General features: G+C 37.9%; 1 protein-coding gene across 21 annotated transcripts in view; it reads right to left on the bottom strand.

Annotated features, from left to right (window-relative positions):
* The window catches only part of RBMS3 (RNA binding motif single stranded interacting protein 3), a 1,278,684-nt gene that overhangs the window by 236,436 nt on the left and 1,024,838 nt on the right, over positions 1 to 17,410 (bottom strand). For all 21 annotated transcript variants that reach the window (XM_077865504.1, XM_077865505.1, XM_077865510.1 and 18 more), the window contains 2 exons: positions 17,028 to 17,185; positions 862 to 941 (listed from right to left, as the gene is read on the bottom strand). In XM_077865504.1, coding sequence (XP_077721630.1) covers positions 862 to 941; positions 17,028 to 17,185 — 238 coding nt within the window. The remainder of the gene's footprint in view (positions 1 to 861; positions 942 to 17,027; positions 17,186 to 17,410) is intronic.

Genomic DNA, 17,410 nt, shown 5'->3' with positions numbered 1-17,410 from the left:
TTCATTCAATCTCTAATATTTGTGTGTATGCATAAGACATATTTTAAATTTATTCACTTAATATTAAATACTTGCTGTATGCACTACTACCAAATTAACAGCAAGTTAAAGCATTGCTAGCTTAAGCCCCAAATGCATGTGATTTATTCAATTCTTTATGGTGAATGTTATTTTTAGTAGCATAAACTTTTATCATCTTATGATATCTAGGAAAGCTTAAGGATTTTGCGTTGGGAAATGTGAAATGTCCTGGGACAGTCAAGATTGGTGCTCCTCAAATTATCTCTGATGAGTGGACAGTTTAAAAAAATCAATATGTCAGTAACTGATATATTTTTTAAAAATATGGAATTTTGCCTTCAGATTTCATAGCAATGTCAAGTTTCTAAATGCAAAAACAAAAATTCTAAATCCTTACTCTCACTTCCTATACCCTTTTTTTGTGATGGACTGGTAAAAAATGTTTGGAAATTGGCATCAATTAGTGTACTTCACTGTGACTTATCACTGTTTAGATATAGTATATAAAGGCAGAAATCAAGATACCAACATTAATGACAGGAGTCAGGACTTCCTTCACTTGAAGTACATTTTAAACTATTTGCAATGTATTTCTTCCAATTCACTTCAAGCAATCAGCACCAGAGATTCAAAAGAAAGGCCAAAGAAGGATCATAAAGAAACCTTTGGTAGTTTTGAGAGAGATGAGTTGCTGTATACTGTTAAAAAACACACAATTATAAAAGCAACTTTTTCATTCCCAGTGACCAACCAAGGGCTTTATCATATACTTGTTCTAATAATAGCAATAAGCCTAGACACAAATGAACAAATGAATAATTGCTTAATGGTATCTCTTACCTGGGATGCCTGGTGGTGTTTTCAGATATTTTCCATTAAAATGTTGAATTACCACTTCACATTTTTCAGTAGACTCCATTCTGAAAAACGAGGTAAACAAGGGATCATATATTTTAACAAAGTTGTACATATTTGCAAAAAGTAAATAAAAAGGAAAAGGGAAATGGGAAAGCCATGGAAAAGCTTAGGTTGAGCATTCTACGAGAATTATCAAAGATTGCCGTGACCACCATGATTAGAACATCACAAACTCACCATTGCTAAGAGTATTATTTATTGCATTGAAAGTTGCCTATGTGGATGGCCCTGTGCTGATTCCTCTCCCAGAAGTATACTGAGGCATTATCTTTTTTAATCCACAAAACAATGTCTGGCAATTGAAGGTGATCTATAAATATTTGTTGAATGTCTGAATTAGCAAACCTGAAATGGAGGTCTTTTTGCTCTTCACATCCAGGACTCTGAGGCTTACGTAGACAAACGACCTTGGCAATAAGTGGCAGAGTTGAGATTTTAACTAAGGCTTGTCTAACACCAAAGCCGAACTGTAACCAGTAAGCTATTGTGCTAAGGGACTCCACAAAACACGCTGAGGAGATGTGGTGTATTTCCACCACTTGCAGTCTAAAGCCATGATTAGTACAATAATGTTATCATCAGCATCTTGACACTTTTATTGAAAACCCACTGGGTGGAGGCACAAAAGAGAATTATTTGAGGTCTCAAATGTGAGGGAAAAACATAAACCTCAAGTCCTGAACTTTCTTAACTTTGAGTTTTGGAAATCCTCTATTTTTTTCATACTAGGAATCCATATTCCTAAACTAGGTTTCTTGGGCCAGATTTTGGCATCTCACTTGCAAGCTAATGAATCAACATTTTGAACTATACCATCATAATGCCACTATTGGCAGTGTTGCCTTATCCTAAGTAGACCAGAATTGGCAACATTTTCTAAATAATTAACTATAGCAGGGCTTTATTATTTTATAACATTGGATGGGGAAGATAAAAATTAAAGGGCTGATTCTGATTAAAAGAAATTAAATGCCCCAAACAGTACACCAGAGGCAAATACAAATTTAAAAAACAGCTCACACGCATATGAAAGAATGTGTATGAAATGTGTGAAATTTGTCTAAAAGGCAAAGTATAATTTTGGATTTTCTGCTGTGTTATTAATATGAGTTTTCTTGGAATGAAGCAGTTTAATTCAAGTTATAAAACCTCCTTACACCTGAATTTTAAGAGTGTTTTCAGGAGTATATTATGTGTACAGGAAATAAGATAAGGGGAAAATATGTAAACAGATGCCAAGTAAGTTACACATTTATTACAGCTACAGACATTCAAATGTGAGAGGAATTTCAGAATACAGGGAAACACTGAGAAGTGGGCACAGGAGATCAGAAGAGCCCTTAGAGAAGTCATTCAGGCAGGGGGCTGGCCTGGCCCAGTGTCCTTTTAGATAGGGTGAGATAAGCAGAACACTGTGCCTAAGTGGAAGGTTCACAGCAGCTGGGGTAACTCTTCAGGTTAAGAAATTCTAGATGGTATCAGGAGCATGTTCGGGGGAGGGAGGGGTGTCATTATTTTATGACCCAATTACATAAAAACAAAAGAAGTCTTTTTAAAAAATATTTTATTTATTTATTCATGAAAGACACAGAGACAGAGGCAGAGGGAGAAGTGAGCTCCCTGTAGGGAGTTCTTGGAATCACACTCTGAGTGGAAGGCAGTTGCTCAACCACTGAGCCACCCAGGCATCCCAAAAAAGAAGTCTTTTCTGATGTATATTCCTATGAGGCATGGGATGGAGGCACATTTTGCTCTATAGCTACACATATAAATGGCCAATCTCTACCTACCAAGCAAAACTGACTTCCCTGGCATAAGACCAGCACAGAACGACAGAGCCACGAACTGAGAATAGGCCTTTACTTGGTTTAAAACTCTGCTGGCAGCATCTTGAAATCTTGAATGATTTTCTAACAAGGAATCCTGCATTTTTATCTTTCAATGGGGGGGGGGGGGTGCCACAAATGATGTTGCTTGTCCTGCTATGCCAAGAAGGTACAGGAAATGAATGAATAGGTTATTATTCTTTTATCAAATGGCCCAAAGGATCCACATTGGTGTTATTTTGAAGAACATGTAAAAAAGTAATCAATTTTATGTCCAAACGTGGAAAGAAAAACAACCACCAAACCTCTTTAAGCTATAACGTACAATTTTAACAAATAAAAAATAAAAGCAAAGAGCATTTTGCTCGCTGCTTATTCACAAGTTCCTCCAAATCAGAAGATATTTGGGCTAGAAAGGCAAGATGAATCTTTCTCTATTCTGAATATTTAGCAATAGCTAAATACAATTTTCCTAACTCCTTCAAGTTTTTCTTTATATGAAATCTTAGACAGTAAGTCTTTCAGCCTGTTATTACTATTATTATTATTTTTTCAAGTAGGAAACTTGCATTTCTAGGAACAAAAGAATTCTAATTCTGTTCTTTCTGTCTTCCCACAGGAGCTACTATCCATCGCCTCTTAGGGACGATAACCTTCCCTCCTACCAGAGGCATGAATTGGAGAGGAAATGTAAGCCCTTAATTACTACAGATGTTACTTTATGGAATTTTTATTCTAGGAGAGCCACAGAATGAAAAGCTTAGGCCCCAGAGCCCCCTCCTTGTTCAATCTCTCTCTGGATACTCATCTGGATAAAAGGCAGTTAAGAATCTAAAGCTTGCTTGCAGGAGTCCTACAAATCAAATCCTTTCTCTTTGTCTTAAAATGACATGGAATTCTAAATGAAGACTAAAACTAGATTGGGGTGTGTGCACGTACTTGTTGATTCTAAAGTGTTTCAGCAAATACAGAAGAAGCTAGAGTAGGAAATCAGGTGGCTCACCCACTCTACCCATCTAAAATATTTTTGCTCTGGATTGAAAGCCCTCAAGTCTTCCCTTTTGGATTCTAAGTGCGATCATCTTTTCTTAAGGCTATTTTACAGCCGCATCTAGCCTGATGGGGGCTGTTTCTAGTAACACAAAGACAGCAGCATAGATTGTTCACTTTGGCTTCATTCAGATTTAACTAAGTGAATGTCTGCAGTGAGCCTTTAGAGACTCTCCTCTCCGAAAGAATAAATGCAATAAAAGTCTGTTTTCTGTAGCTGCTGGCGCTTAGTGTCAAACCATGTTATGCTGCACCACCCAGCAGTGACAATTTCATTTTAATACACGGGGCACATTTTAACAAGGCAAAGCAGTCCCAGCAAAGGCAGCAATATAGGAGCTACCGAGGGAAAGGCTCGGTTCCTCGTGCATTTTATGTGGAAACGGAACAAAAGTGAGACTGGAGCTCTAGGGGGGAAGATAGTGCATTTGAATAGCCACCTTAGGAAGAATGCGCCCATTCTCTTCTCAAGTTTCACAATTAACTGCTTTGAAATGCCAGCTCAAGCTATCTGCAATCTGGCCCACGCTTCAGTTGAAACTGACACTAGCATTATCAAGTGAGTCTGAAAAGGCGGCATGCCAGACAAAGCTGCCTTTACATGTCCCTTTCAGACGGGCCACTGAATCACTACAACCGCATCTATTCTTCCCAGGCGGTACCTGAACCCCCTCGAGTACCTCGGGACAGCTCGCGTGCCAGGCCAACCATTCACCCGAAGATACATTAATTAGGTTCTTACAAGGCTCCAATCATTGTATAAAGCTTCAGGGTTTTCTGTTAGGTCTGATGTTTAAATATAAATACACATTAAAGGTCCCATTTGACATTCTTTCTTGTCTCAGAGCCTAGGAACCTGGCTTCAGTCATTCAAAACAAACCACAGAATTGTGATTGAAAAAAAAAAATTTTTTTTTTAACCAGTTACTAAGGGGAGCCAGTTTCACAGCCAATACAATTCCCACAGGCAAGTTACATCAGAGGAGAGTTTGATCCAATATTAGTAGAATGTTCTGGGTCAGACTTAACACACAAAAGTGGAAAAGAATTTTGCAAAACCTTCTGCAGCCTACTTATCTCAGTTCAATAGAAAAATCTCTCAGTTTATGATCTTAAAGCAAAAAGCATTATTAACCATATATTTAAAACAAATCCACCCTGCCATTTATGTCGGTTAATTAGAGGTTTCCGCTATTGGGAAATTTTTGTGGTTTTGCAATCATGGGCTTTGTACAAATTATTGGCAACTTAGAATATCCAACATTGTAAGCCAGTCTTCCATCTAAATCCGGCTAAAGTTATGCAAAGGGTCAACATTAATAGTTTTTTAAAAGTACTAAAATGTGCACTCCTTCTGAGATTTAAAAAATGAATTCCATCATTTACTTCTTAATCTATCATAATGGAAAGAACAACAGTTGAGTCCCAGGTACAAAGATGAGTGAATGAGCTGAATTTTCTTCTTAGTCTTTACAATTTGTTTTCCACCTGCCAGATGCTCGACATTCTTAGGATACAAGTGTCATAAATGCCAAATAATGCAGCAGAGCTGCCTCTCTGCCATCTTTTTCTACCCAAACCCAGACATTTGGGAAGTGTCTTATTCAGCAGTACAACACATTCCTCTTAGGAAACAAAATTGTGGACAATATTTGACTAACTAAACCCTACTTCAGAGTTTTAGAATTACAAAATTTTAGGACTAGAAATAGCTTCAGATATCTTCTAAATTATACAGATGAAGAAACTAACACTAGTTGCCTTCCCTAGAGACTAGTCAATGGATGAACCTGGAAGAGAGCCTTTGTCTCTTGACTCTCAGTTCAGATGGCTTACCTGGAAGGGATGGAGTTCCATTGCTAGCCTCCATCATCCCTCCTGATTCCCTGTACCCATCTACTTTAATGTGTTCTGATGCTGATAGATTGTGCTACTTCCATTTTGTTCAGTCTCTGTTACCTGGAGCAGTTGTTTGCAACAATGGAGATATACCTTCATCTGATGTGACTGAAAGGGCACTTAACCTCTATGGTATTCTTTCCTAAAACCTATACATCATATGGATCCTATCATGAGAAAAACATCAGACAAACCCAGAACTGGAGACATTCCCTGGGATACTTGGCTAGTGCTACTCAGGAAAAACAAGGAAAGTCTGAGAAATTGTCATAAACCATAACAGATTGATGAAACATAACAACTAAGTACAAAAATGGTACTCTGCATTGGATTTTGGAACAGAGAAAGCATATAAGTGGAAAAGCTGGTGAAATCCAAACAAAGTCTGGAGTTTAGCTAATAGTAATGTATCAATGTCAGTTTCTTAATTTTGATATATACACCAAGGTAATGTAAGATGTTAATAATGGGGGAAAATGGGTGTGGTGTATATGGGAACTCTTTATTACCTTTGTAACTTTTCTTCTAAATTAAACTTATTCCAAAGTAAAATGTTTATTTTAAAATGACTGTATATTACAATTATTAGGAAACTATTTTTAAAAATACCAATGTCTGGGCCACAGCCCAGGAGATTCTAATTTAACTGCTTTGGCATGAAGTCTAGGCACATACTTTTCAAAGCTACTCAGGTGATTCCAGTGGGCAGCCAGGGTTGAAAACCACTGTTCTGGAGCTGTTTGCCCAAGCTAGAAATCATGGGCTGAATTCAGCCTTTAGGTAGAAACTTTTGTTTGGACTACAAAAAGGTTTTGGGGAATCTGAAATGATTGTCAACATTTAAAGAGTGGGAGACTTCACATGAAGTAGACTGGATTCCTGATTCCTCTTGAAAGATGATATGCTCTGATCCATGTTTTCTGCACAGCAACTGTGGTATAATAAAAATGGATTTAATCTTTGTCTCTGGTTTCTAACACAGAACTCCTAAAGCCGTGTTATATCCTGAGTGAAAGGAATGTCCTCTGTTATTTATAATAAGGCCCTTTTGGCCATACCTGAGTTTATGAGTTCAGAGAGCTTCCGGGTTGGTGAACATATGGATTTGCTGGGAGGGTGGTGCTCCCAGGGAGAATAGGGAAGCTCTGAGCTACTCATACCCCATATCTTGCCCTTTATATCTCTTTGAGTTGTGTTCTTTGTGATATACAAGTAAACATAAGTAAATTGTTTTCATGAGTTCTGTTGGTTGTTCTAGTGAATCAGCAAACCTGAGGGGGTCAAGGGAACCCCTGAATTTGTAGTTGGCTTGGTAGTAATGTGGGGAGCTCCTATCATTTGGGGCTGCTGTCTGAAGTGGGAACAGTCTTCTGGGACTGAGCCTTTAAACCTATGGGGTCTGTGGATAATTCCACATAGTGTTAGAATGGAATCAAACTGCTGGACACCCAGTTGGTGTCAGTTAACTAAAGAACTGATGTTGAAAAACAACATATATTTATTGTTAAAAAAAAAAACACACATTTGGTTTTAGGAGGGATGTCATCATAGCAACCATGACTTGAATTTCAACAGTTGAACAGTTGCTTTCTTTAAACAGAACCAGTTTGCCATCATTCCTACCATCCTGTATCAACTGCCGATGCTAAGGTAAAGTAGCAGATGCTTAGCTATTATTAACTTTGCACAATTTTTCTTTCCTTTTTTTAATTGTAAGGTCAAGGGGAAAGAAAAATTGTCAGTTTGCCCATGCATTTTCTGATGTTTTCTGTTACCCGTCTATGATTTCTCTGTTCTATGCCTCAAAGAAGTGATCCATCTGTGAACTGTGTCCTCTTAGCTTTTTTATCTGATGGCTCTTCATTGGCTTCAGTCACTTGAGACCTGGTAGGAGTAGAGGAGTCTGGCTGGTTCCTCCTCCTTATTCTCTCCGGGCTTCGGCACTGCCTCTCTGGATAGGATTGCATCCCTCCCTGTCTCCAGCTATTCCAGCCAGCCCCTGCCTCCAAGGCTATGGGGCTCACTGGCTCTGGGAACGCTCTTCCATTCGCCTTCAGCTGTTTCGGGGTGGTAAAAGCTTCCTTCTGCTGATGATCTCTGTGTATCTCAACATCCTTTGTCAGTTCCCTTCACTCTATCCACACTTTTGTAAATCCTGCTTCACTCTAGTCTCTTCAGTTGAATCATTTAGGGTGAAATTCTGTCTGTAGCCAGCATGCTGATGGCTATGCCATAAAACTATCAACACTCAAGGAAAAAAATTATCCTGGAGGCTGTGTGTTTTAGGAAAAATGCAAGGGGGAGAAAAAAAAAAAAAAGGTTTCTTTTACACCAGTCTGGGAATTACTTGTCACTTAGATTATCTGTCTACTTCCGGTTGACATCATAACCTGAATCTGTCTTTTAACCATAGATTGTTTCAAAAGAGTTTTGGTGAAGAAATGGAAGCAAATTAAATTAAAAACATTAAAACTGAGATAAAAGGAATCAATAAGTATAGTATGTTCAGATGGAGAAAACTCCTACCACTAAATGCCACTGGAATTCATTATCACTTTTTTTTTTAAAGATTTTATTTATTTATTTGACAGAGAGAGAAAGAGCACAAGCAGGAAAAGGGGCAGGCAGAGGGAGAGGGAGAAGCAGGCTCCCTTCCCCTCTGAGCAGGGAACCAGAGCAGTGCTCTCGGGACCCAGAGATCATGACCCAAGTTGAAGGCAGATGCTTAACCAACTGAGTCACTCAGGTGCCTTCACCCCCACTATCACTTTTAATTAATCTCTTTGAGCTGCAGGCACATTTGATTCCTAGATATTATTATCTGTTACATCTCTTTTCTTTCCTCTATTAAATAGCAATTTTCCCTTTTTTCTGTTTCCTAGATGTGTCAAACTCAGCCCCATCTTAGATCTCTGCCTGCCTTTGCCAGGATTCCCTATCCAACCCCACCAAGAGACTCTCATCCTGGTTCCTTCTCACCATCTGGATCCAGCCTAAATGCTCTCTCTTAAGAGAACTTTTCTGTCCTTGACTTCCAGACTCTCATTCTGCCATGCTCACCTTTGTATCTCTATGTTTTATTTTGGCTTAAATTATTTTATATGGATTATTTGATATTATTTTATATTTTCCTATTTGTTTGGTTTCATTTTTGTTGTTTCCCCAGTCTTGTAGAATGTCAAATATTTTTCTTTTGTGTACCCTTCTGAATTACTGTATTTAGAACAGTTACTGACATCTTATAGTGCTCAAGACATACTTATTGGGTGAAATGAATAAATGAATGAATGAATGAATGAATGAAAAAATCTAAATGTAAAATGAAGTACATTTTACATATCAGAAAGGGAGGCTCAGAGAGTTTATGTATCTTGTTCAAGAACACAGATAGGAGGTGCAGAAATAAGATGCAGAAATAAGACATAAGCTATTTTCCAGAAAGCCATTTTCATAACCAAGCAGAGTGAGTATATGGATGATCCAACTCACAGACACCAGAGAATACAGGAAAGATGCTAAATAAAGAGACTCACACTTGTGAGTCCAAATGACATTTCTCAGTCTTTCTTCTTTATTGGTGGGAAACAGACAACCTATCTCATATCCCCACAGCCTTCACATGGCCCAAGAGTCCCCATCACAGTTTGTGCTCACAACCCGCACAGGGCAAAGAAACCTTAGAGGCCCTCAGCACACTTAATGGCTTACTGTTTCCAACCTCGAGGTAACAAAGTTCTCCAATTTCAGTTTCACATGAGTAAATAATATTCAGAACCCTCCTCTCATCCTACAGAGGATGATATTTGGGATCCAGTCATTTCAATTTTTTAATGATAAAACAATAATGTATATATTTCCCTCCTTCGCAAAGTTTTTATAAAGCCAAGGATAGTGCAAAAATTGATTCCAGGACATTTCAAAATTATAGATTATTTGATGCTATTTAATCCATTTGTTTGATTGGTTGACTGGTAGGTTGGATGGTTAGTTGGTTGGGGTCTTGAAATCCAGGGCTCCAAATATATGGAAAAGAAAGAAAAATGTTCTTCCATATATCTTGCTGTGATCATGACTTACAGATACTTATGGACAGTGAATGAAAGAAAAAGACACAATATGCAGAAACAGATCAAGATAAATGAAAAAACACAAAACAAGAACAAAGATCCAGAACCTGAAGGATGGAGAGTTTACTCTCCAGTAGATCACATTTGCTGGCAAATTGCATGAGGAATTAAGATTACCAAATAGAGTAACAGACCTTAATCTCTTCAGTCTTAGCAAACACTGTAACCTCTTTCTGTGCAAACGCAGCTATGGGTTGGAGATGACTGATCACTAAATTTACATCTTGGAGATTTTCTTTGTTCACATTTGATTTCCTACTTCCAGGTAGGTTTGAGGAAGAAATGGCAAAAGAATAGCCAAAACAGCAAGGGGGAGAATTTATAACACAAAGAGAGATTCAATCAGATCAACAGATACGATTGAAACATATTCCAAACAATGAAAATTAGATAAGCTTGATGGTCATTTTAAAGGTCTTATATCTATGCTACCTGCATAGGAAGCACTGGTATTTGTCTTATAATTTTAAAAATTCTTTTATTTTCATTATGCTGATTCTGAGTCAAAGTTTCACTATATTCCAGGAGGGGAGAAGATAGGGAGCAAGAAATATCAGGGAGTAGATAGCAAATCAATAAAATTTTAAAGATATTCAAAGCTCATAAAAGAAAATAAAGTATTTTTAACCTACTATTTATACTGATTTTTAATAATCAGGCTGATATTTGCCTATAACATCAATTATTATTATTATTATTATTATTATTATTATTATTATTTTACTTAGCAAAAAGAAAACACTGAAACTATTTAATTGGAAAACTTGTTCATTCAGTAGGGAGAGGTAGAACATATGTTAAAAGTCATTCAAACAAAATTCCATGAGAATCAAATGAAGAGCACCGAAGAGAGGTGAAAAAGATTACAAAATACAAAGGTCTCTGTGCTCAGCGGTCTCTCACGCTCTTTAGCTCACCAGGGTACAGTAAATGTATTTCTTAAAGAGGGTCTATGTTCCCAGATGTTGAAGCTGGATTAATTGTGAATGTTTACCTCCCCCCCACCCCCCTCCCACCCCCGCCATCACTTCAGCACTCTGGGTCATTCTTTCCCGGCCTCACATAACAGTCTTTCAATGTGATTTTTGTTAGACAAACGGTTTCATGTTTCTGGGAATGGGAAATGAATAACATGAACACGCAGTCATGTCCGTCCAGCCTCAGGCTGATTTATGCTCTGATCCTCACCCTGGAAGGCAAGGTAGTCTGTTGGCACCCGTTAGCTCTGCAGTAGTGAGTCTGACTTGTCTGATGGTCAGCATTCCCACCGTAAACTTCTGTTTTTGGAGGTTCATGACTTGGCTATAAAATGCTGCCTAGAGGGCGGTGGATCTTACAAATTGTTTTAAGTTACAAGAGAGTAAAAAAAATAGATAAATAAATAAAATAAAATAAAATAAAATAAAATAAAATAAAATAAAATAAAATATCTGTAATTTCAGATATATTTGGTGCTTCTCGGACTTTGAAAAGCCTGTAATTGTGCTGTCTGTGCACCCTACTGGCATTTAAATTTATGCTTTGAGGTTCAGTGTTTTAAATATAAAATGAAGATATTACCTTTACTTTGAAGAGATGGTTATCAAAGGAGATTAATGTATAGCTTGAGAGTAAAATAATAATGGGGGGATTTCTTTCTAATTAAAGAATTTTAGCATCTCTTGCCCATGAATCAAGGACCCCATCTGGTGATTAGAAGTGACCAATGGTAATATTTAAAATGAAGCCTGCTGGGGCACCTGGGTGGCTCAGTCAGTTAAGCAACTGACTCTTGGTTTCCGCTCAGGTCATGATCTCAGGATCTTGAGATCAAGCCCCATGCTCAGTGTGGAGTCTGCTTGAGATTCTCTCCTTCTTCCTCTGCCCCTACTCCCACTGATGTGCATGCAAGCACTCTCTCTCTCTCTCTAAATATAAATAAATAAATAAATAAATAAATAAATAAATAAATAAACAAACAAGTAAGTAAGTAAGTAAAATATTTAAAATGAAGCCTGATTAAAAAAAATTATTCAGGTTACATGAATTGAGAGAGTCAAAAATTCAAGAGATAGCTATGATTTACCAGGCACAATTGCAGGCCGACTGTTCTTCCAATCAAATAACATTTTCTTTTAATAATGCCTGTGATGCTGTGAACTTTTAGAGGAAGAAATAATTTGTAAATCAATAATAGCTGAGCTGATGCTACTGCAGTTTCCTCTAAAATCCCAGGACACCCATCTCAGAATTGGCTTATCATTATCATCAAATGCTACCACCCTGCACAGTTAGAGTCAAAAACAAACAAAAGCAAAACCTTAACACTTGAAGTGATTTCATTTGTTCATCATCAAAAATTTACTGAAGATTAATAATGTGCCAGATAATTTTCTAGGTGCTGGGACAGACATGAGTAAGAACAAGATCTGGTCCCTATATCTGGAGAACAGGAAGGGAGATGGATTCATGACTAGTATATTTGACAAAGTGATACAGTGTGATAGAGATGTCAACAGGAATTAACTCCATCAAAATTTTTTTTCTAGGAATGAAGCCCAGCAATTTGAGATTTTACAGGCCTTCCAGATGATTTGAGAACCAGTCTGATGCCTAAAGGCAATGCTTTTTAAGGTTTAGAGAGCAGGAGAGTCACCTAAGTGCTTGTTAAAGCACAGATTGCTGCACCCCATCCACTGCCCATCATTGCTGATTCAGTAAGTCTGGGATACAGCTCCAAAATTGCATTTCTAACAATTTCCCAAGCAATGCTGAGGTTTCTGTCCTGGAAACTACACTTTGAGAACCATTGTCCCAAGGCATTTATTGTACATAATCCATTAACTTCTCTCACCAGCTATGCAATATCTTGGAAAGAAGTAAGAAAACTGTCACTCAAGTCATCTCTGTTTTGTGGTTCAGAGGGAGACCTCTGAATGAGAGTGGCTGAACAACAAGAAAAGGATGATATTTTAAAAAGAAGGAAAACTGTGTAAAAGTTAATTTGTGAATGATTGAGTTTTGTTAAAGCAACAGCCAGGGTGGTTTGAGAAAATGCAGAGCAAATGCCCAAGTGTGAGGAAAGAGAAATCTGAGCAGACCCACTGACATATGATATAGTTAACATTATTTTCTCACATCATCAAATTAGGTATCATGTGGGATCCTGCTCCTTGGAATTTCAACTCTAAGACACATGGAGAATGAAATACTGATTCTTCATCAGTTTCTTGGCTTCTTACAAAAGAAGCAGATTCATATTTTCTTTTGATTTCTTATACCTAAGAAACTGATTTGAACCTATTTGAACCAATCCACATGCTACTTTCTGAAATTGGAAAATAACATGACTTAGAGTATGCAGACCTAAGTTTCAGTATTGGAATATGACTGGTAATTCATATTCAAAGCTCAGAGTTTTAAATGGCCATTGTTTGGGGGTTTAGTCATTCAAGAACTTCATAGGAAGGCAATTATGCTAACTACCATCTACCCATCCATCCTTCCAACAGTGAAAAGGAAACATGACTTAAGGATATGTATAATCCAGTGAATGAAGACAAAGATTAAATAATGAATTCTTTATGATTTTGACAAATTTTCTTTGGGGAAAAACAAAACAAAACAAAAAACCCATAAACTTTGACAGGAGCTATGACCAGATCATCTAACTTTGAAAGCTGGAGTTTGTGGTCAGTAAAGGGTTCTCTGAAGAAAACACATTTAAGCTAATACCTAAAGGATAAGAAGGCAGAAACCAGGGTAAGAGTCATGGAAAGTGTAACAGTCAAGAAGGGCTTCTTGCGCCCAGGATAGGAGACAGGAAGGCACAGAAGGCCAGGAAGGTGAGTGATGTCAGGAATGATCATGTCAGGGATGATGGCGGAGAGGCCAGTAAATCCAATCATATGGAGGGATATAAACAGTACCCTGACATGATCAGATTTGTATTTTTTTTTTTAAGATTTTTTTAAATTTATTTATTCATAGAGACAGAGACAGAGAGAGAGAGGCAGAGACACAGGCAGAGAGAGAAGCAGGCACCATACAGAGAGCCTGACGTGGGACTCGATCCGGAGTCTCCAGGATCACGCCCTGGGCTGCAGGCAGTGCTAAACTGGGGCGCCACAGGGGCTGCCCTCAGATTTGTATTTTAAAGAATCATTTGTAGCTTCTGCATGCAAATTGCACTAAAAGAGGGAAGCTGCATTCAGAGCAGGCATAAAAGAATAATTTAAAATTCCTACTTTTCCTCAGCTCCTAAAGGGGAAACAAAAACTATCAGATTTACTCTTTCATGATATCATATACTATAATGATAGTGTTGCCTGTTTACAATGTGCATTTCTTGGTTCTTCGCTAAGAAGAACTGGCGGGCACTGAGGTGGGCACTTGACGGGATGAGCACTGGGTGTAATTCTGTATGTTGGCAAATTGAACACCAATAAAAAATAAATTTATTATTAAAAAAATAAAAATAAAAAAATAATAAAAATAAAAATCTGTTGCGATGAAAAAAATAAAAAATAAAAAATAAAAAAAAGAATATTCTTCATTTTAAGCAAACTGAAAGTGTATAGAGAAGACAAAAGTGAGAGAAAGGAACAGCCCAATCTCTGTGTTATAAGCTGAATTGTGCCTATATTGTGACATACAAATTCCTATGTTGAAGTCCCAGGCCCCAGTACTTCATAATGTGACTATATATGGAGATAGGGCCTTTTATGGGTGGGCCCTCATCCAATCTGACTGAGGTCCTTTACTTTCCTTTTTAAAGATTATTTACTTATTTGAGAGAGAGAACATTCATGGGAGAGCAAGGGTAGAGGGAGGCATAGGGAGACAGAGAAGCAGACTCCCTGGGCAGCCCAGGTGGCTCAGTGGTTTAGCACTTCCTTTGGCCCAGGGCCTGATCCTGGAGACCCGGGATCAAGTCCCATGTCAAGCTCCCTGCATGGAGCCTGCTTCTCCCTCTACCTGTATCTCTGCCTCTCTCTGTGTGTGTGTGTGTCTCATGAATAAATAAATAAAATCTTAAAAAAAAAGAAGAAGAAGAAGAAGCAGACTCCCTGTTGAGCAGCAAGCCTGACAACGGGGGGCTCTCGATCCCAGGACCCTGGGACCATGACCTGAGCCAAAGGCAGATGCTTAACTGACTGAGCACTCAGGTGCCCTGATATTTTTTAATTTATTTTTAAATTAAGTTTATGTATTTAAATAATCTCTAACACAATATAGGACCTGAAACTATGACCCCGAGGTCAAGAGTCACATGCTCTTCTTACTGAGCCAGCCAGGCACCCATGACCGATTCCCTTTTTAAAAAGAAGATAGTAAGACATAGAGAGGGAAGACCATGTGAAGATACAGGGAAAAAAAGATCATCTATAAGACAGAGGGAAAGGCCTCAGAGGAAACCAAACCTACTAGTACCATGATCTTGGACTTCTAGCTTCCAGACATTTTCAACATTTAACCTACCCAGTCTGTTGTATTCTGTTATGGAAGCCCTAGCAAATTAATGTACTCTGTACCAAAAGCCCTTAACTTAAAAAAAAAAAAAAAAGAAAGAAAGAAAAAAGAAAAAGAAAATCATTATAAATCTTAGAAAATGTTTTTCCCTGATAAAGTTGAAATATGTTCATTTCACACCAGAAGTACAAATGAAGGAGAAACTAATTTGTTAGTTTTTTGGGGAATGAGAAGTGGGAGAAGAACCAAAAGAATGTGAATGCTGTCTCAGCCATCATTTCAGTGAATCCCCACACTGGCCAGTCCTGAACAGCTGCTTATCCACTATCCAACAATGATACACTGACAAAATTCAGAGACTCAGGTGATGTGATTAGCTCTGCCTTGACCATGCAAATGAGCAGTTATCAATGATCTGAAAAAGTGAATGCCTCAAACATACATGCAAGGGAGGGAGATTTCCTTCATTCTGCTTATTTCTCCTCAAATCATCATGTATCTTGTATATGTCTACCAGTCTACTAGAAAATGGTGGAGATAAGAATTTTAAGTTATGGTCCATTTGTAGGAAGTCAAGTCAGAGATTGGTTTATATTTATTTAACTTTTTTTTTTTTTTTTTTTTTTTTTTAAGATGGAGAGAGAAAGTGAGTGTAGGAGGGGCAGAGGGAGAGAGAGAATCCCTGGCTAGCTTCATGCTCAGGACAGAGCCTGATGTGGGGCTTGATATCAAAACCCTGAGATCATGCCTCAAGCTGAAGTCAAGAGTCAGACACCTAACCAAATGAACCACTGAGGTACCCCTACAATTTGTTATCTTTCAAAGTGGGTTAATGAAAGTTGATTTGGAATGGTTTCCATATAATGATGGGGTTCATTATAGATGGACCTGTCTGCAATGGGCTGACTTCCAAATGACACTAGCATCCATTCACTCATCCATGTTAAGTCAGCTGGAGACACATCAACACACCAAGCCATGGAGACACTGCTTTTACTCTCGTTCTTTGCTGTTGAGCAATTTCTTTTTCTCTGTGGTTTCTTATGCTTTGTTTTTCATGAAAGCACAGCAGGTACAACCATTTTAACTCCAACCCTGGCTGAGATCTTCTTTTGTAAACATCCCCTTAAAGTTAAGATGAAACTACTTTTCTTTCTCTGACAATGAAAAAAGTGCAATTTGCTTTTTTCTGTTCTGTGTAAAACATCAAAACTACACAGCCAGGGCCTCTTAAATGCAAATGCCCTCCTAACTCCCCCTTATATTTCTGGGTTCCTTGGGACTTCCCAGCAATTCCTTCCTTCTCTTGACTGAGAAATTCTATTGTCTTCTTCTTTGGAAATCAATGCAAAAGCATTTGGATGCTTTGTTCACCACATGGGCTGTTTAGCTTTGGGGTACTGGGCATTTATTACCACTAGCAGAGATTGGCAGCATCTGATTTTGCTAATATACAGGCATAGAGAGAAATGGGAACTGGGTATGCATATCATTATGACCTGAGACACATATAACCATTCTATGTACATATTTTAAGCAAGCATAACATATTTATAATTACATTGGAATTATTTGGATTGAAACAAAGATACAGAGTTGGTTTGGAAAGCTACTTTTTGTCAGGGAGAGAGTAAAATATTCTATTGCTTTGGGCCCTAGTGCTAGAAAGGAATGGAATTAAATGGGAATAAGGAGGAAAGGCAAAAAATACATGTACACATAGCAAATGTTTTACCTGGCAAAGCCAACGCCTCTGCTGACTCCATTAGCATCTCTTAGTATTCTTGTGGAAATGACATGTCCAAAGGGTTTCAGCATATTCTCAAGTTCCTGCTCATCCATAGAAATGGGGAGATTTGAGATGTATAGGTTTGTTGGGTCTTGCTCTTGTTGCTAAGGGAAGGAAAGAAACAAATGCATTAAGTTCTGAATATTGAAAAATGTACTGCACAAAAGATAAACTTTTGCTTGAATGCAACATAGATTCCCATCTCCCACACACTCTTGAGCATTTCTTTTAGTAATGGCTCTACTTCTTTTCAATGAATTCCCTTCTTGCTGGAGTGTTTCTCACAGAAACAATGTCATAAATGAAAACCAAGCTTTCTGTCCAGCCTC

This window comes from Canis aureus, chromosome 22 (genome assembly GCF_053574225.1).
Source record: "Canis aureus isolate CA01 chromosome 22, VMU_Caureus_v.1.0, whole genome shotgun sequence".
NCBI lineage: Eukaryota > Metazoa > Chordata > Mammalia > Carnivora > Canidae > Canis > Canis aureus.
Note: the sequence above shows the minus strand (reverse complement) of the source record. Positions and strands in the feature narration are given on the sequence as shown.